At 35.8% G+C, this 15,421-nt stretch overlaps 2 protein-coding genes across 4 annotated transcripts; both read left to right on the forward strand.

Annotated features, from left to right (window-relative positions):
- Window positions 1-392: 392 nt before the first annotated feature.
- On the forward strand, window positions 393-5,353 carry SVR1 (pseudouridine synthase family protein). Its single transcript, XM_089785044.1, has 10 exons — window positions 393-938; window positions 1,587-1,666; window positions 2,008-2,108; window positions 2,205-2,277; window positions 2,460-2,553; window positions 2,642-2,690; window positions 3,258-3,408; window positions 3,694-3,750; window positions 4,050-4,105; window positions 4,866-5,353. The coding sequence occupies exons 1-10, from the start codon at window positions 419-421 to the stop codon at window positions 4,924-4,926; spliced, it is 1,242 nt and encodes a 413-aa protein (XP_089641170.1). The 5' UTR covers window positions 393-418; the 3' UTR covers window positions 4,927-5,353.
- Window positions 5,354-7,102: 1,749 nt separating this feature from the next.
- On the forward strand, window positions 7,103-15,421 carry FAS4 (RNA helicase family protein). 3 transcript variants are annotated; one of them, XM_021440338.1, is made up of 13 exons: window positions 7,103-7,247; window positions 8,319-8,367; window positions 8,600-8,672; window positions 8,757-8,831; window positions 8,932-8,981; window positions 9,086-9,146; window positions 9,223-9,639; window positions 10,090-10,281; window positions 10,388-10,618; window positions 10,762-10,875; window positions 10,977-12,215; window positions 12,814-14,555; window positions 15,301-15,421. In XM_021440338.1, the coding sequence occupies exons 1-12, from the start codon at window positions 7,130-7,132 to the stop codon at window positions 14,290-14,292; spliced, it is 4,098 nt and encodes a 1,365-aa protein (XP_021296013.1). In that variant the 5' UTR covers window positions 7,103-7,129; the 3' UTR covers window positions 14,293-14,555; window positions 15,301-15,421. The 3 variants fall into 3 exon arrangements, with proteins under 3 accessions (XP_021296013.1, XP_021296012.1, XP_089641260.1); XM_021440337.1 differs by having other exon boundaries at window positions 15,236-15,415; XM_089785134.1 differs by having other exon boundaries at window positions 10,105-10,281; window positions 15,236-15,415.

Here is a 15,421-nt window from a genome sequence, read left to right on the forward strand (position 1 = left end):
GGGTAAATCATGTCAATTATTTATAATAAAAAATATTTTAAATGAAAGTCATTGAGAATTTTTATATATTTACAAATTAGATCAATTTTATTAATATTAATAATAAAAATTTGAAAATAACAATCTAAAAATGTATGAACAAATGTAATTACTTTCATTATTAAATTAGTTTTTCAATATTCGTATTTTTATGTATATTATAAACGAACAGAAATAAATAATTAGATATAAATCATGGATAATAATTCCTTTTTTTTTTTGTTATCACTACGATAATATTATCCTAATTTACCACGCGGCAGGATATGAAGTGCACTTACAGTGTAATAATTTTGAAGGTGAAAACCCCCCAAAATATCCCCAAGATTTAAAATCCACTGACTATTGGCCAGCATGCGAGCAAAGCAAAGCTAGAAAAATGGGAGCACTGTCATCCCTCCACCACCTCTCAACTTCCCTTTCCCTTCTTACCAGACCATCCCTTTCTCTCCCTCCTTTCCTCCGCCCAATCCGTACCCTCCCTCCCACCACGTCCTCCTCGTCTTTACAGTTCAACATCACATTTGCTCCTCCGAACCCCAAACCCAAACCCAGACCCCCTCCAAACCTCAAGAACGACGTCGTTCTTGACGACTCCGAATCCCCTCCCCTTCCATCCAATGGCCAGCTTTTCATCCCCTGGATCGTCCGCGGCGAGGACGGCAACCTCAAACTCCAAGCTCACCCCCCTGCGCGCTTTATCCACGCGCTAGCTGATGCTAAAACGCAGAAGCCCAAAAAGAAGGTTGACAAGGCGGTGAAGAAGAAAAAGGAGATTTCAGCTGTTGGAAATGCAAGTGTTGAGCCGCCTAAGCTTTCCAAGGCGGCTAGAAGGTTTTATAATGAAAATTTTAGAGAGCCTCCTCAAAGGTTAAGTAAAGTCCTTGCTGCTGCTGGAGGTAAATTCACTTTGTTTAATAACAGAAACTGATTTTCTTTAATTTAATTATAATATTGGGTATTTGTGGAATATTTCGACCAAGCTTACTTGTTACTACTATTACTTGCAGAAGTGATATTCTATACATTGGTCCTGGTGTTTTTTTTTTAATTATTATTATTAAAAACAAAAACTTTTATAGGTGATTCTGAATGCTTTTCATGTGTATATTTAGACATTAACCCAATTAGAATATTGGACATTTGTGTAATATCAGCCAAACTTATTATCACTTGTAGACTTGGTATTCTATACATCTATGCTGGAGTTTAAAACTTGTAAAATGTGATTTTGAATGCTTCTCATGTCTTTATTTAGTTAAATATGTTAATTAAATCTCCTCTAGTTCAATAATATTATTGGGTATTTGCGTAATATCTACCAAATTTATTACCTATAGCACTGATATTCTATACATCAGTGGTAGAGTTTAAAAATTCTTACAGGTGATTCTGAATGCTTGTCACGTGGCCATTTAATTCAATATGTTATTTATAATGGATTATTAGTTTTAAACTTCACCTTTAGTAGATGTATTCATAATTCTTTGTAGAACATGTAATTGACTTTTTATTTTTTGGTGGTTTTTTAATGGTTGTGTTACTAGTGGCATCAAGGCGTGGAAGTGAGGAGCTTATTTTTGATGGCAAGGTGACTGTTAATGGTTCTGTGTGCAATGCTCCTCAGGTAAGTGTGTAGTTCCTAGTCAATTTGTCATTGGAGTGCATTTTTCTCATGAAAAAATGTTTCTCTTTCATCACTTTTTTTTACCATCTATGTGAATTTGTGGATCATGTGCAGCCTAACTGAAGCAAGTGGGAAAATGAATTGGTAAAAATGTAGTAGGAAGTCTAAGTTGCTCATTATTCTTTTATAGAGGTTTTATTGGCATGCCTCCTATATTTTCTTTGCATACATTTTAATTATTCTTGTTTAGTTTTGCTGCTGGAATTCCTATAAAAGCTTTTATACTTAGATAATTTTTATGGCAAAGGAGTTATATGCTCATTATAGGTGATAATTTGCAGACTCGAGTTGATCCTGCAAAGGACATTATTTATGTCAACGGGAGCCGACTTTCTAAAAAACTGCCTCCTAAGGTGTATCTTGCCCTAAACAAGCCCAAAGGGTTTGTCACCACTACCAAACTACAATGCTCTTAATGGCCTTTTGCGCTGTTTGCTTCAGTATATTATCTGGATCTAATGCAATCATGTTTTGCCAGGTATATTTGCTCATCTGGGGAGAAAGAGTTCAAATCTGTCCTGGATCTATTTGAGGATTATTTAAAGAGATGGGTATGTCCACGTTGCAACTTTTGAAGTATGGTTTCTCGTTGTCAACTTATTTGCAGCTACAGTTATGTATGCTTAGAAGATTTCTCTTGTCAATGTCATTTGCTTTATATAGATTTATATCATATGTTTTATTTATTTCCTATAGTTTTGCAAAATTGTAAGAAGGAAGTTTGTTTTTCCAGGACAAAATGAATAGAGGTTCTCCCAAGCCACGATTATTCACTGTTGGCCGACTTGATGTTGCTACAACTGGCTTGATTATTGTGACCAATGATGGTATGTATTTTCCTGCATATATACCCATCCTTAATCTTGATGACTGAGTCTTAGCTACATATCAATTACCTTTTGTTGTCTGTTTCAGGAGATTTTGCTCAAAAGTTGTCACATCCTTCATCCAACTTAAATAAGGAGTAAGATTCTTTGCATTTTATACTTTGTTAGTGACAGGGATTACTGCACATAGCTAGGGGTGGCATTTGGTTGGGTTGGGTTGGGTTGTGTTGATCATTTCGGTTTGGGTTATCTTGGGGTCTGGTCATTTGGGTTTGACATTCGGGTTATTTGGGTTGAAGTTGTTGACTTTTAAAGTAAAATCAATTTAATTTTGGGTTATTCTTCCGTATCTTTCGAATTTAGGTTGTTTCCCATCTCTGCACATAGCTGTGTTGGAAGAGTGGTTCCATCGTAAAATTTAGTATTGTAGCCCAGGGACTAGTGACATTGGATAGTATGCCTCTAAAAGATGGTAGTATTACATTTTGAATGGCAGTGATTTGATATATTTAATACCTACTGCTTTTGCATTAGGACTTTCATGCTGTTATGACTCGTTCATTATATTCATGTATTCCATTTACCCTTGTTTTTTTATTATTAAATGATACTCTTCATTTTTCATATTGACTAAGATTTGGTTATTTTCTGGGATGCTATTGTCATTAACTGGAGTTCTATTCCCTGTGACAATGCACTTACAGATACACTGCGACAATTAATGGTGAAGTAAAGAAGCGGCACTTAATTGCCATCAGTGAAGGGACAGAAATTGAAGGCATTCATTGCATCCCAGATTCTGTGGAATTACTTCCGCGGCAGCCAGATTTGTCAAGACCTCGTCTTCGTATTGTGGTATTGGTTATCTCAACATGTGGTTTTGATAATCCCAATTTTTTGATGAATTTTAAATTGGTTTATAAATTTAGATAATTTAAAGAATTTTGAGCTTTTCCTCTTGGATTCTGTGTAGTCAAAGATTTGATATGCAAATTAAGCCATTAATTTGATGGGTTTAAATTTAACAGTGTTATTCTCCAATCATTTTCTTAGAAGTTAGTAAAAAGATGAGAGCTGTGCAAGATTACTTGAATTGTTTTGCTAATTTTTCCTCTTCTTTTGCTAAAACTGGGTTTGCAGGTTCATGAAGGGAGGAATCATGAAGTTCGTGAACTTGTGAAAAATGCTGGACTTGAGGTCAGTTTCGGTCTTCTTACATGACATTTACTCACATACCTAAAATGGCTCATAGTTTGCTCTAAATTGATCGAGTTTATATAGGAATGGACCATAAAAATAGCTTAAAATTGTTTGATAAGGAAATCATTAGTAATATGAAATTATTGCCGCTTTGGGATGATAGGCTTATCATACCTATTTGATCTTCCATTCATCAAGTCTCACTGGATACTTTATTTGTTTTTTCAATTTTCTCTTTAACTTATTTATTTATCTTTTTATTTTTGTTTATAAGGGTATTGATATTTTTTTCCCAGATTCATTCGTTGAAGCGTGTACGCATAGGTGGTTTCAGACTTCCAGCAGATCTAGGGTATTATTTCTGACGATGCCATTTTTTTACATCAACATTGAGGGTGCCTTTCCCCCACTCTTTCCCTTTCTTTTCTCCTTTCCATAATCACTCTACCAAAAGTCGGCTTGATCAAATGGATACAGTTTGATAGTAGCAAAGCAACCTACCATTGAACTAATAATCATCACGATGTAGAAGCTGTGCTCTAGCCTCTGAGCTAATTGTCTTGTTGAATATTCAACTTTCTTTGAGTACCACTTGCAATCCTAGGGGATTTTATGAGTGCCTAATAACCTTTCCTTTAATTTCTGTGGGTTTCCTTTCAGAAGCTTTGGCTTGGAGCCTCTGTTCATATGGGAGGGGTAAAATACTACCAATGTTTAAGCCTTTTGTTTTCCCATATTTCAATTATTTTTGGTTTGAGTAAAACCAGTTTTTTTCTTCAATATCTTCCATCATATGGGTAAAATACATCTTGTTTTCAAACAGAAAGTACCCTCCCTCTTCTTAGGCAGGTCCAACAGACACTGGGTTAGGCAGGTTTAAAGCTAACCAAAACCAGTTTCAGCAGAGAAGCTCTTGTAAAACTTAAAACCATGTGACATTTTGTTTAGCATCCCAGTTAGTACCTCCGATGTACCATGTGTTTAGTAAGATAGGTTTGGCTTTTGTCTGCTAATGCCAGCTGTAGTTTGCATGTGGATTATCCTGCAAATTAAATTCTAGTTTTAGTTACATATGCACGCAACAGATTGTGGTAATGTGTTTTGACATTCAGGATAGGGAGGCATGTCGAGCTAAAACAGAGTGACCTTCATGCAATGGGTTGGAAGAGTTAGCGAAGTCACTGCTTCAGTGGCGGCATCTGCATTTTCTTTGGTCTCCATGGAAAGGCCTTCAACCAGATGTTACATGTCCATGGAGTCACTGATTTCTTGAGAGCATGGGAACTGGCCCCTTCATGGCAATGGTTTATGGGCCTATGAGTTGGACATCATGATTTCTCATTGTGTTGGATGACTATTGCAGGCAGGCCGCATCTTCTTCTATGGAAAAGGGCATAATTCTTGAATTACTACTTCTGTGAGGTAAAATTATTTATATAGATGTGGAGTTGTTTTGTACATATGGAGCTCTAATACATGCTACATTACCAAACTGCTTCATGGAAATCAAATGATTGTAATGGATCTGGTTTAAAGAAAAGGAACATCAGGGCAGAAGCAATTGCATTTTGTGATGAAAATTTGCACAAGGTTATAGAAATGTATTTTTGAGTAACTACCATAGAGCATTAAGGAGTTGGTTTGACATGCTCTGGACTGTGATTATTGACATTTAAATGAATGTTCACATCACAGGATAATGTTCTCACTATCTGCATTTTGCTTGAGATCCTGTCTGCATGCGTTTTCTTCATATTTTTCATATTCGTTCTCAATCACAACTTGCTGACATCTATGTTAATTTAGGAATTAGTCTAATGTACTTCACATGTGCGTATACAACGTGTACATATTCCATAAGTGATATAAGATACATAGCAGTCTAATTTTAAAGGGGTAAAGCAGTCTCTATATTCCCTTTTTTTCATGAATATTCACTACTGTCAATTTCAACATGCCTAAGGCTCACACTTTTTTAATTTCTCTTGACAATTTCTCGAGTTCTATGCATCAACTGAGATCCTGTGTTTGCAAATTCTGTAACCTTGTCACTGATTTAGGTAGTTCTCTAATATAATGGTTTCTAAAAAAGGTCTTAATAGAGATGTGTTTTTGGTATATCATGGCTTACTGAGTAACTGAAGATCATGGTGAGTTGAACGGGTCCTAGTTCACTAGAAAGATCTTAATAGAGATTTTTTGAAATGACTTTGAAGGTTATCATTTTGAATAAAATAGTAGGAGAGTTATTTAAAATATTAAAATCTTGTTTTAAATAGTCTATGTATAATATTTACAAATTACTTATTTATTCAAGCTTAATTATATTAAAACCTTGTTTTAACCCTTGAACTTGATTGTATGAATTAATTTGGAAAAATGATTGGATAGAAACTGTTAAATTATCATGTGGATGCGGCCATGCAAAAGAAGTTTGCAATGGGCAGGGCTCCATATGATTAATGTTAAAGATAAGCACAGTTAGGTGCCCATGATTAATTGGTAAAGCAAGATGGATCAACATCTAATACAAAACTTAATTTGTAACCTATTCATATCCCTCATTTTTCTTATTTGGATTAAGGGGAAATATGAAGACTAATTTTGAAGCACCACGTCCACATGAGTAGGGTCATGCTTACCAAATTAACAGTTGATTTTGATTGGCCGACATGAGAATTTACTTTCAATGCTTCTTTAAGTTGCAATATATGCAAACGTACGGCTTGATCTGAAATTTAGGACATCATATGTTAATTTTTTTTTCAAATATAATAACTGAATAAGTTGGAAATCAATAATTTTAAAAATTCCAAACTAGTATTGAATTGTCAATAAAAAAAATTATTTTGAATTGAAAAAAAAAATCGATTGAATCAAAATGATTTTAATTTTTTTATTTGATTATAATAATTTTTAAGTTTCAATTTTTTTCAATTCACTCTGAGGGGATCGTATTTTCTACATTTTGTGTGCTATAATTTTAAATTCATAAAATTTTTATTTTTATTTTTTGCAAAAAGTAAGAAATGTTAAGATCCAAAAGCTAAACAGTTGCCTATTCTACTTTTTTTGGGCTGTATAGTTTCTTATTCATTCTCCCCAACCCAACTCTTTTATAAGAATAGCAAAATCATTTCCTTTGGGTTTTTAAATTTGGGACTTCTCAAAGCCTAATTTAACCCTTCTTGGTTTCAGCTATCATTTGGGTTCTCAGGGCCCATAAACATTAACCAGGGCACGTATTCAAACCCATCACAGCCAATGTTAAAACCCAAACCCCGAGCCCGGTCCAAACCCAGTCGTATAAATTAGGCTAAGTAGCCGCTCTCGCTTCTTTCTTAAACGTAAAAGAGAGAGGAACAGGGAGGGAGAGATGGTTTCGCGAAACCTTAAGCTCCGGAAACGGCTCTCTGCGAGCGGTCTAAAGTGTGGAAAAGGAAAAGTTTGGCTCGATCCAGATGAAGTCAACGAAAGCTCCATGGCCAACTCCCGTACGTCTTCCTCTTCCCTTTTACTCACTTCCTAACTTTTACCTTTTTTATAGGCAGCAGTTTTGAGTTTTAGGTGCAATTTAGACTTGATTTGCATCGTTTGTTTGCCAAATAAAATGGTGGAAAATGAAGCTCAGAGCTTCAACTGGGGTTTGGAAAAATGAAAGCCGAGACGCTCGAGTTCAAATTTTTAGGAGTTGAATCTAATAATAGCTGCTCTATTTCAATTCAAAGCTCAGTTTTTTTTTTCTGAGTTTTTTTAGTGATTTATAACAACCAAGTTTTATATAGTTTGCGGAGATGAACTCTAGCTTATTCGTTAAATTTATGAATTTGTAGTTATTCTATTGGAAATATGCAGAAGGAATACATTCTTGAACTAAAACGTGTGGTGAATCCATCAATTAACTTGAAGGGTTACTAGTTTTTCCGCATTAGGAAAATCGAATTTTCGAATAATATGGTTTTCTGTTTCATCATTCTATACCGTGGAGTAGTAGAGTGCAATTGAAGCAGTCTCATTTTTATCATTTGCCACATAAATAAACAACATAATTTACCCTAATAAACATATTTAAACATAAAAACTCCTTGCTAAAGAAAAAAATAAACCTTGTTTCCTATAAATTTGCTGCAAACAGAATAAAATTGTAGTGTTCATATACATGTTTCGTGCTGTTGTTTACCCTCTTGAGGGTACCGAACACTTAGATTTTGTTTTGATTTAAAGAGACTTCATTAACACAATCCTATTACAGCTATTTCAATCTATTTTTGAGTTTATTCTTTAGTTTTATATTTCTAATGTTGAGCCTAAGCGCTACATTTCATTGACTAGTTTGATTAAACGATGAATTAGTTTTTTTTTTTTTTTTTGTTGAAGCAAATTATCACAAAATACTTTGCTTAATATCTTTCCTTCTTCTCCATTTCGAGAAAACTTTTTTTATTGTTTTTTGGTTTGGACTAATAATCAAATTTATCAACATTAGAAAATGGAGATAGAAAATTGAATGGGAGGAATTTGATATAATTTCCAAAACTGAATGGATCTTACCTTTTTTTTTTCAGGCTTATCTGAGCTGCCTGTAGAGTTAATGACCAGACAAGATTCATGGAGGTATATGAACAGTTCAATTTTTTACTCAGTTTGTTTGCTGCAAAATTATAAGAAACAAGTTTTTTTTTTCTTTGACAAGGAGTTTTTATGTTTAAATATATTTATTAGTGTAAAGTTTTGTTGAGGTTTATGTTGAAATATTTAATTTGGATAGTTCAAATTTATTTTTTTACTGCTTTCAATTTCTTAATATCTGATTGACATTAAGAGAATCCTGTTTGCCTATTTGTAGTTTGGAAGGCAATGATAGTAATGCTTTAATGTTGTCTACAAAAGGAAGCAAGAAAAGGCAAGGGAATAACCAGGTATCATCCATGATTTGATTAGCCCTTGATTCTTGTTTCGATCATATTAAATAAAAGCTTATTGTCAAATAATTATGCCGACAGGAGCTTGAAAAGGCCAAAGAGAAACAACCCCCCAAATTGAGTAAATCTCAAATAAGAAAGTTGAAGAAGTTGGAGGTACTCGCCCTTTCTTGATAATTGATACCCTACTTGGTTTGCCTTTTTTTTTTATGTGTGTGTATGTGATAGAGAGATGACTTCTATTTTGTTGGTGCAGGAGGAGAAAGAGAAGGCGCTTTTGTTATCAAAGAGCATTGAGACCTTGGAGTACTATTCCTTTCTATTTCTAAATAGTGTATCCTACTTTGTTTGTCATTCATTGAGGAAACTTATTGAATGTTTGACAAATATTATAACATTTACATTTTCAGGAAATACAAGATTTCGGAAGATGCATATACTTTACTGCAGTCTTCAAAAACTATTGGTCTGGTTTGTATCATTGAGTCTTTGCCAAATTTAAATCAAAGCATGATTAGTATGCCTTATATTAATTTGCTTCAAGTAGGCTGAAACAATGCGGGAAAAACGTAGGAGAGTTGTTCAGTTCTCGAAAGCAGGTTTAGAACCTCCATATGTTGACAAATCTCCTAAGGGGAGAGTGGGCGATAATTCATCATCTTCTTCTGAACCTGAGCCTGAACCTGAGTTGGAGGAAATCAACTCAAGGCAGGATATTGGCAAAAATCACGTTGGGCAGCCATTAATAATAGAAAGAGAAGTTGCAAGAAATGCATTTGGTCCTTTGGCTTCTTGTCAGGAGCTAGTTTTTGGTAAGGACCTAGACCCAAGCTGCAGTTCTGTTGATACCTTACCAACTAAGGGCGTTTCCCTTGAGGAAAACAGCACACCTTTTGAAGAAGATATTAAAAACTCCATTGCTAAGTTGTCCACTGATGATGGGAGAGAAAGCTCTATGTCAAAGGTAAGTTGGAGTTTTGAATGTTTTATGTATCATTTGAAGAAAAAATTGCACTTAAAGGGACATTGTATATACATAATATTTTAGTTAGGTATTATTCTTATATGATTTGATTTTTATAAAGCTTTGTGCCCTGTGTTGCTACTTGCTATATAAGTCATAAGTTAGAAACACTTTTTTAAGATGTGATGAAAAAATTGAGAGTATTTGCAAGATGTATCTTGACTTACAAAAGTTAATTTGTTGTACATAAGCTGAATAAAAGTGTAAAAGAAACAATGAAATAGAAATTTCAAGTTTAATTTTAATTGAAATTCCATGCTTAATTTCATCATATTTTCTTTCATGTTTATCTGCTATGTTATTGCCTTATTTGAGATGGTGGTTTGACATGAGTTACGTTAATGAAATAAGAGCCCAAACATTCATTTCAATGTGACTTGTCATGTTTAGCTTTGTTCTTTGCAGGGACTTCTTTCTGCCCCAACCGTAGTGCATGTATCTAGGCCAGATGAGGTTGAAAACAAAAGGAAGGATCTTCCAATAGTCATGATGGAACAGGAAATAATGGAAGCTATAAATGAAAATTCTACTGTTATTATTTGTGGAGAGACTGGATGTGGTAAAACCACACAAGTTCCTCAGGTATGGCTGTTTGATGCATGATTGTGTCTACTTACTGGGATCTAAAAACTAATTTTTCTGTTCAATAATTCTGTTTTTTTTTCCCATTTTTGTTCCAATATTTTAGTTTCTTTATGAAGCCGGCTTTGGTTCAAGCCACTCTACCCTTCGAAGCGGTATCATTGGTGTTACTCAACCCCGTCGTGTAGCAGTCCTTGCTACTGCTAAGCGAGTTGCTTTTGAACTTGGTCTTCATCTAGGTAAAGAAGTTGGGTTTCAAGTTAGGCATGACAAGAAGATAGGGGACAGGTGCTCTATCAAGTTTATGACTGATGGAATTTTACTTCGAGAAGTTCAGGTTTTACTTCCACTTACTGTTGTTATATATATCTTATCTGTGATAACGCCGATGACTATGCATGAAATATAAAATAACTTTCATTCTTTCTTTAGCAGCTTCATCTTTATATTCTTCTTATAGCTGCACAATTTGTGGTGCAGAATGATGTTCTACTAAAGCGCTACTCCACCATAATTCTGGACGAGGCTCATGAGAGGAGCTTGAACACAGACATACTTATTGGAATGCTTTCTCGTGTAATTCGACTTCGTCAGGTGAAACTTGAAAGATTTTTTGTTCTACATTGGGGCAATAAACTTAATTTATTTTCTTCTATAGTCACCCCCTTACTGTATTCTTTCGTGGTTGATGGCAGGATTTGTATGAGAAGCAACAGCGTATGGTGCTTTCAGGACAAAGTGTAAGCCCTGAAAACTTGATACTTCCGTTAAATCTTGTTTTGATGAGTGCTACACTGCGAGTGGAAGACTTCATTTCTGGGAGAAAGTTATTTCATGTTCCTCCTCCTGTTATTGAAGTTCCAACTAGACAATATCCGGTGACGATACATTTCTCAAAGAGAACAGAGCTTGTGGATTACATTGGTCAAGCCTTCAAAAAGGTCATGTCAATTCATAAGAGGCTGCCACAAGGTGGCATACTTGTTTTTGTCACTGGACAGAGAGAAGTGGAATACTTGTGCCGAAAGTTACGTAAGGCTTCTAGGGATGTGATCAGTAGTATTTCTGAAGGGGACAAAAGTACTGACATCAGTGCTCCCTCTCAAATCAATTTGGTTGAGGGCATTAATATGAAGGATATCAGTGAAGCATTTGAGATTCACAGAGACTCAACCCACCAGCAGACTGACAGGTTTAGCTCGTACGATGAAGATCAGGATGATTATGAGGAGGATGATTCCGATGCTTCTTATGATTCAGAGATGGAGAGTGAGCTGGAAATTTTCGGTGAGGAAAGGAACACATTAGAACAAAAATCCATGGATAATGTCGACAACTTGGTTGATGTGTTTGGAGGGAATGGAAGCCTTGCTTCTCTTAAGGCTGCTTTTGATGCTTTGGCTGGGAAAAATGGTTTGGATGCTAATCCTGAGGGAGGAGAGACTGTCTCTATTAATCCAGAGAACAGCTTAGAGCAACCCCCTGCACCCGTTGAAAAAATTAGAGAAGGTAATAGAAGTCTCAATGCTGGTATACTACGAGTTCTGCCTCTTTATGCCATGCTACCTGCCGCAGCACAGCTTCGTGTATTTGAAGAGGTTAAGGATGGAGAGCGGCTTGTTGTTGTTGCTACCAATGTGGCTGAAACCTCTTTAACCATCCCAGGAATAAAGTATGTGGTTGACACTGGGAGAGAAAAGGTCAAGAACTATAATCCTACCAATGGTATGGAAACCTATGAGGTTCAATGGATAAGTAAAGCATCTGCCGCTCAGCGAGCAGGAAGAGCTGGAAGAACTGGGCCTGGCCATTGCTATCGTCTCTATTCATCTGCAGTCTTTAATAACATATTTCCTGATTTCTCTTGCGCTGAAATATCTAAAATACCTGTTGATGGTGTTGTTCTTCTTATGAAATCCATGGGCATTGATAAGGTGAGCTTTGCATGTATTTTGTTTTTGTCTTTAATGTTGTTGTTCTTCTTATGAAATCCACAAGCATTGATAAGGTGAGCATTGCGTGTATTTCGTTGTTTGTCTTTTTCTCTTTATAAAGTTTCATATTGAGGTCTATATGGTGTCTATATTAGATAATTTATGTTGAGTTAATTTTTTGGATCCAATGACACACACGCACACACACATATTTGTTTAATAACATTTTTTTCCCATAAGCTCCTGCTGATGCATAATTATGGTAGGGATCATCATTAATTCTACTAAATTATCTGAATTTTGTTAGGAGACAAATGTTCATTTTTTGCGTTTTAATATTGCTCCTTTAGGACATGCAGCATGTATAATTCTGCCTTTACAGAGTCAAATATTTTATCACTTGGTTCACTTGTAGTTAGTAGTGTTCATTTGCACTATGAGTATAATGCTTGATCTGTTAATGGGCTTTCTCATAAGGTTCCTTAAAGTTTTAGGTTTTAAGGGACTAATCTACTTGATCTACATTAACCTCTTGTTCTGTGAAAATTGAAGTTGTTCAGCAATGAATATTTATGTTTTGTTTTCTGCGTTTTTGCAGGTTGCAAATTTCCCATTCCCAACTTCTCCAGGGCCCACTGCCCTGGTTGAAGCAGACCGTTGCCTGAAAGCCCTTGAAGCGCTTGATAGGAATGGAAGGTTGACATCTCTGGGGAAAGCCATGGCTCATTATCCTATGAGTCCTCGCCACTCAAGGATGCTCCTTACTGTTATCCAGATTATGAGAAGGGTGAAAAGCTATGCTCAAGCAAATCTGGTTCTTGCGTATGCAGTTGCAGCAGCTGCAGTTTTGAGCTTGACAAATCCATTTGTTATGGGATATGAAGGAAGCTACAGTCAAACTGATGAGTCGAAGCAGAATGATGGATCTGGTCCCTTAGATAGTGAGAAAGTTTTGAAGAAAAAGGAAAAATCACAGAAAAAGAAACTAAGAGAAATGGCCAGAATGTCACGTGCCAAATTTTCTAATCCTAGCAGTGATACTCTGACTGTGGCTTATGCATTACAGTGTTTTGAGCTTTCCAAAAGCCAAGTAGAATTCTGCGATGAAAACGGATTACATCTGAAAACCATGGAAGAAATGTCCAAGCTAAGGAAGCAACTTCTTCAGTTGGTTTTTAATCAAAATGTTCATCATGATGTTGAACAGGATTTTTTATGGACTCATGGAACTATGGAAGATATAGAACTCTCTTGGAGGATCTCCTCCAGTAAGAACCCACTTTTACTGAATGAGGAAGAACTCTTAGGCCAAGCTATCTGTGCTGGGTGGGCTGATAGGGTTGCCAAACGCATTAGAGGAGTTTCAAGGTCATCTGAAAGGGATAGAAAGGTAAATACAGCTCGGTATCAAGCATGCTTGGTCAAAGAAACTGTCTTTCTCCATCGTTCTTCATCTCTTTCAAATTCTGCTCCTGAGTTCTTGGTGTACAGTGAACTTTTACATACAAAACGGCCATATGTGCACGGGGTGACTAGTGTGAAATCAGAGTGGCTTGTTAATTATGCCAAATCGTATTGCACTTTTTCTGCTCCTCTGATTGATCCTAAACCTTATTATGATCCTCAAACAGACGAAGTATATTGTTGGGTAGTACCCACTTTTGGGCCTCACCTATGGCAACTTCCATTGCATAGTTTGCGGATCAGTAATGACACACATCGTGTGACAGTATTTGCATTTGCTTTGCTTGAAGGCCAAGTATTACCATGCTTAAGGTCTGTTAAGCAATTCATGTCAGCCTCTCCTGATATCATTTTAAAGCCAGAATCATATGGTCAAAGACGAGTTGGAAATCTTTTACATAAGTTAAAGGGCCGGTCAATCAACAGTTGTGCTCAGTTAAGACAGACATGGGAGGAAAATTCCGGGGAATTGCATTTAGAAATTCGTGACTGGTTTCAAGAAAGTTTCCACAAACAATTTGCAAAGCTTTGGTCAAAGATGCTCTCCGAAGTTCTTCTAGAGCCTCAAGAACGTTTCCCCAAAAGAGTGAAGAGGGATACAAGGAAAAAATAAGTTGCTTATTTTTAATCAGTTTCTTGTACATGTCGAAGAGCTTGGGATGGGAAGAACTATTTATATATTGAACCATTTACCGATGAAGATGAAAAAGCTTTGTGATATATTTTTGCTCATTATTATATAACAGGCCAAGAGTTTGACACTGCTGCACATTGCAGCTGGAGCAGCAGTGCTTAACCATGCAGAAGTTGTATCCTTTCTTAAGGATGAAGCTACTGAGCAGATAATTGGTGCAAGAATTCGTGACAATCTCTCAGGTAAAGCAAGCATATTCTTTCCTGCTTATTCTATTATTCTGTTCTTTTACTCTTCTTGAAATACTCTTCTGTCTTGATTATTCTCTTTTCTGTTCTTTTCCTCTCTATGAAATACCTCAAGTTTGCAATGGAGAAAAAACTCAAAGGACTATAGGATCAAAGAAATACTTTAATAACCTTTTAGGTAATTTATTGGTAAGGGTGTAAGTGAAAAACAATTATGGTTCTTCTCTTACTTGACCAGTTGGCCTTTTCTTTCACATAGATAATGATGCTCTGTGGTTGGAATAATAAGTGTTTTTCCTGTTTTAGGCCATTTATTATCAAGCTTTACGCCAAATAAGTTGATATTCTACGCACACACACACACACACACACACAAACACAAACACATACGCACACATATATGTTCTTTTTGGTATATCTCATGTACTTTGAGGTTAAAGCATTGTTAAGTTATTTTTGTAATGTTATTAAGATTAAGAAAAGAGGAGCTTTTTGTTGTTCATTTTTAGGGAAACTGGTTTACACATGAGCACCAAAACGTGTTTTGCAACAAGACACTTGCTTCACCATTTTCTTGCTTCAAAATTAAGCTTATTGATGCATTTTGAAACTAGTGTAATTAGGTAGCTTAAGTAATCATTTGTTTGATCTTTTGGCTCATTATTATATAATAGGCCAAGAGTTTGACACAAGCAAAACTTCTTGTGAATGTGGCTGGACCATTTTGTGACTCTGTAAGGTAAATGGCTGACAAAGATGCACAACCAATGATATGTCCCAGCAGCGGTGCACATATTGTTCTCCCTGATTACTGTTCTCCAGAAGGAATGGGCTTGTTTGTTCCTAAAACTAAGGATGGA

The sequence above is a fragment of the Theobroma umbraticum genome, unplaced genomic scaffold, assembly GCF_002168275.2.
Source record: "Theobroma umbraticum cultivar Fairchild unplaced genomic scaffold, ASM216827v3 scaffold_81.0, whole genome shotgun sequence".
NCBI classification, from domain to species: Eukaryota; Viridiplantae; Streptophyta; class Magnoliopsida; order Malvales; family Malvaceae; genus Theobroma; species Theobroma umbraticum.

Excerpts from the sequence above, each read along its gene's own strand:
- FAS4 (XM_021440338.1), top strand. The coding sequence starts at position 7,130 with ATGGTTTCGCGAAACCTTAAGCTCCGGAAACGGCTCTCTGCGAGCGGT. Across the intron at positions 8,982-9,085 it reads AAGAGCATTGAGACCTTGGA|GAAATACAAGATTTCGGAAG; the intron begins GTACTATTCCTT and ends TTACATTTTCAG. Across the intron at positions 12,216-12,813 it reads AATCCATGGGCATTGATAAG|GTTGCAAATTTCCCATTCCC; the intron begins GTGAGCTTTGCA and ends GCGTTTTTGCAG.
- SVR1 (XM_089785044.1), top strand. The coding sequence starts at position 419 with ATGGGAGCACTGTCATCCCTCCACCACCTCTCAACTTCCCTTTCCCTT. Across the intron at positions 1,667-2,007 it reads CTGTGTGCAATGCTCCTCAG|ACTCGAGTTGATCCTGCAAA; the intron begins GTAAGTGTGTAG and ends GATAATTTGCAG. Across the intron at positions 2,109-2,204 it reads GCCCTAAACAAGCCCAAAGG|GTATATTTGCTCATCTGGGG; the intron begins GTTTGTCACCAC and ends ATGTTTTGCCAG.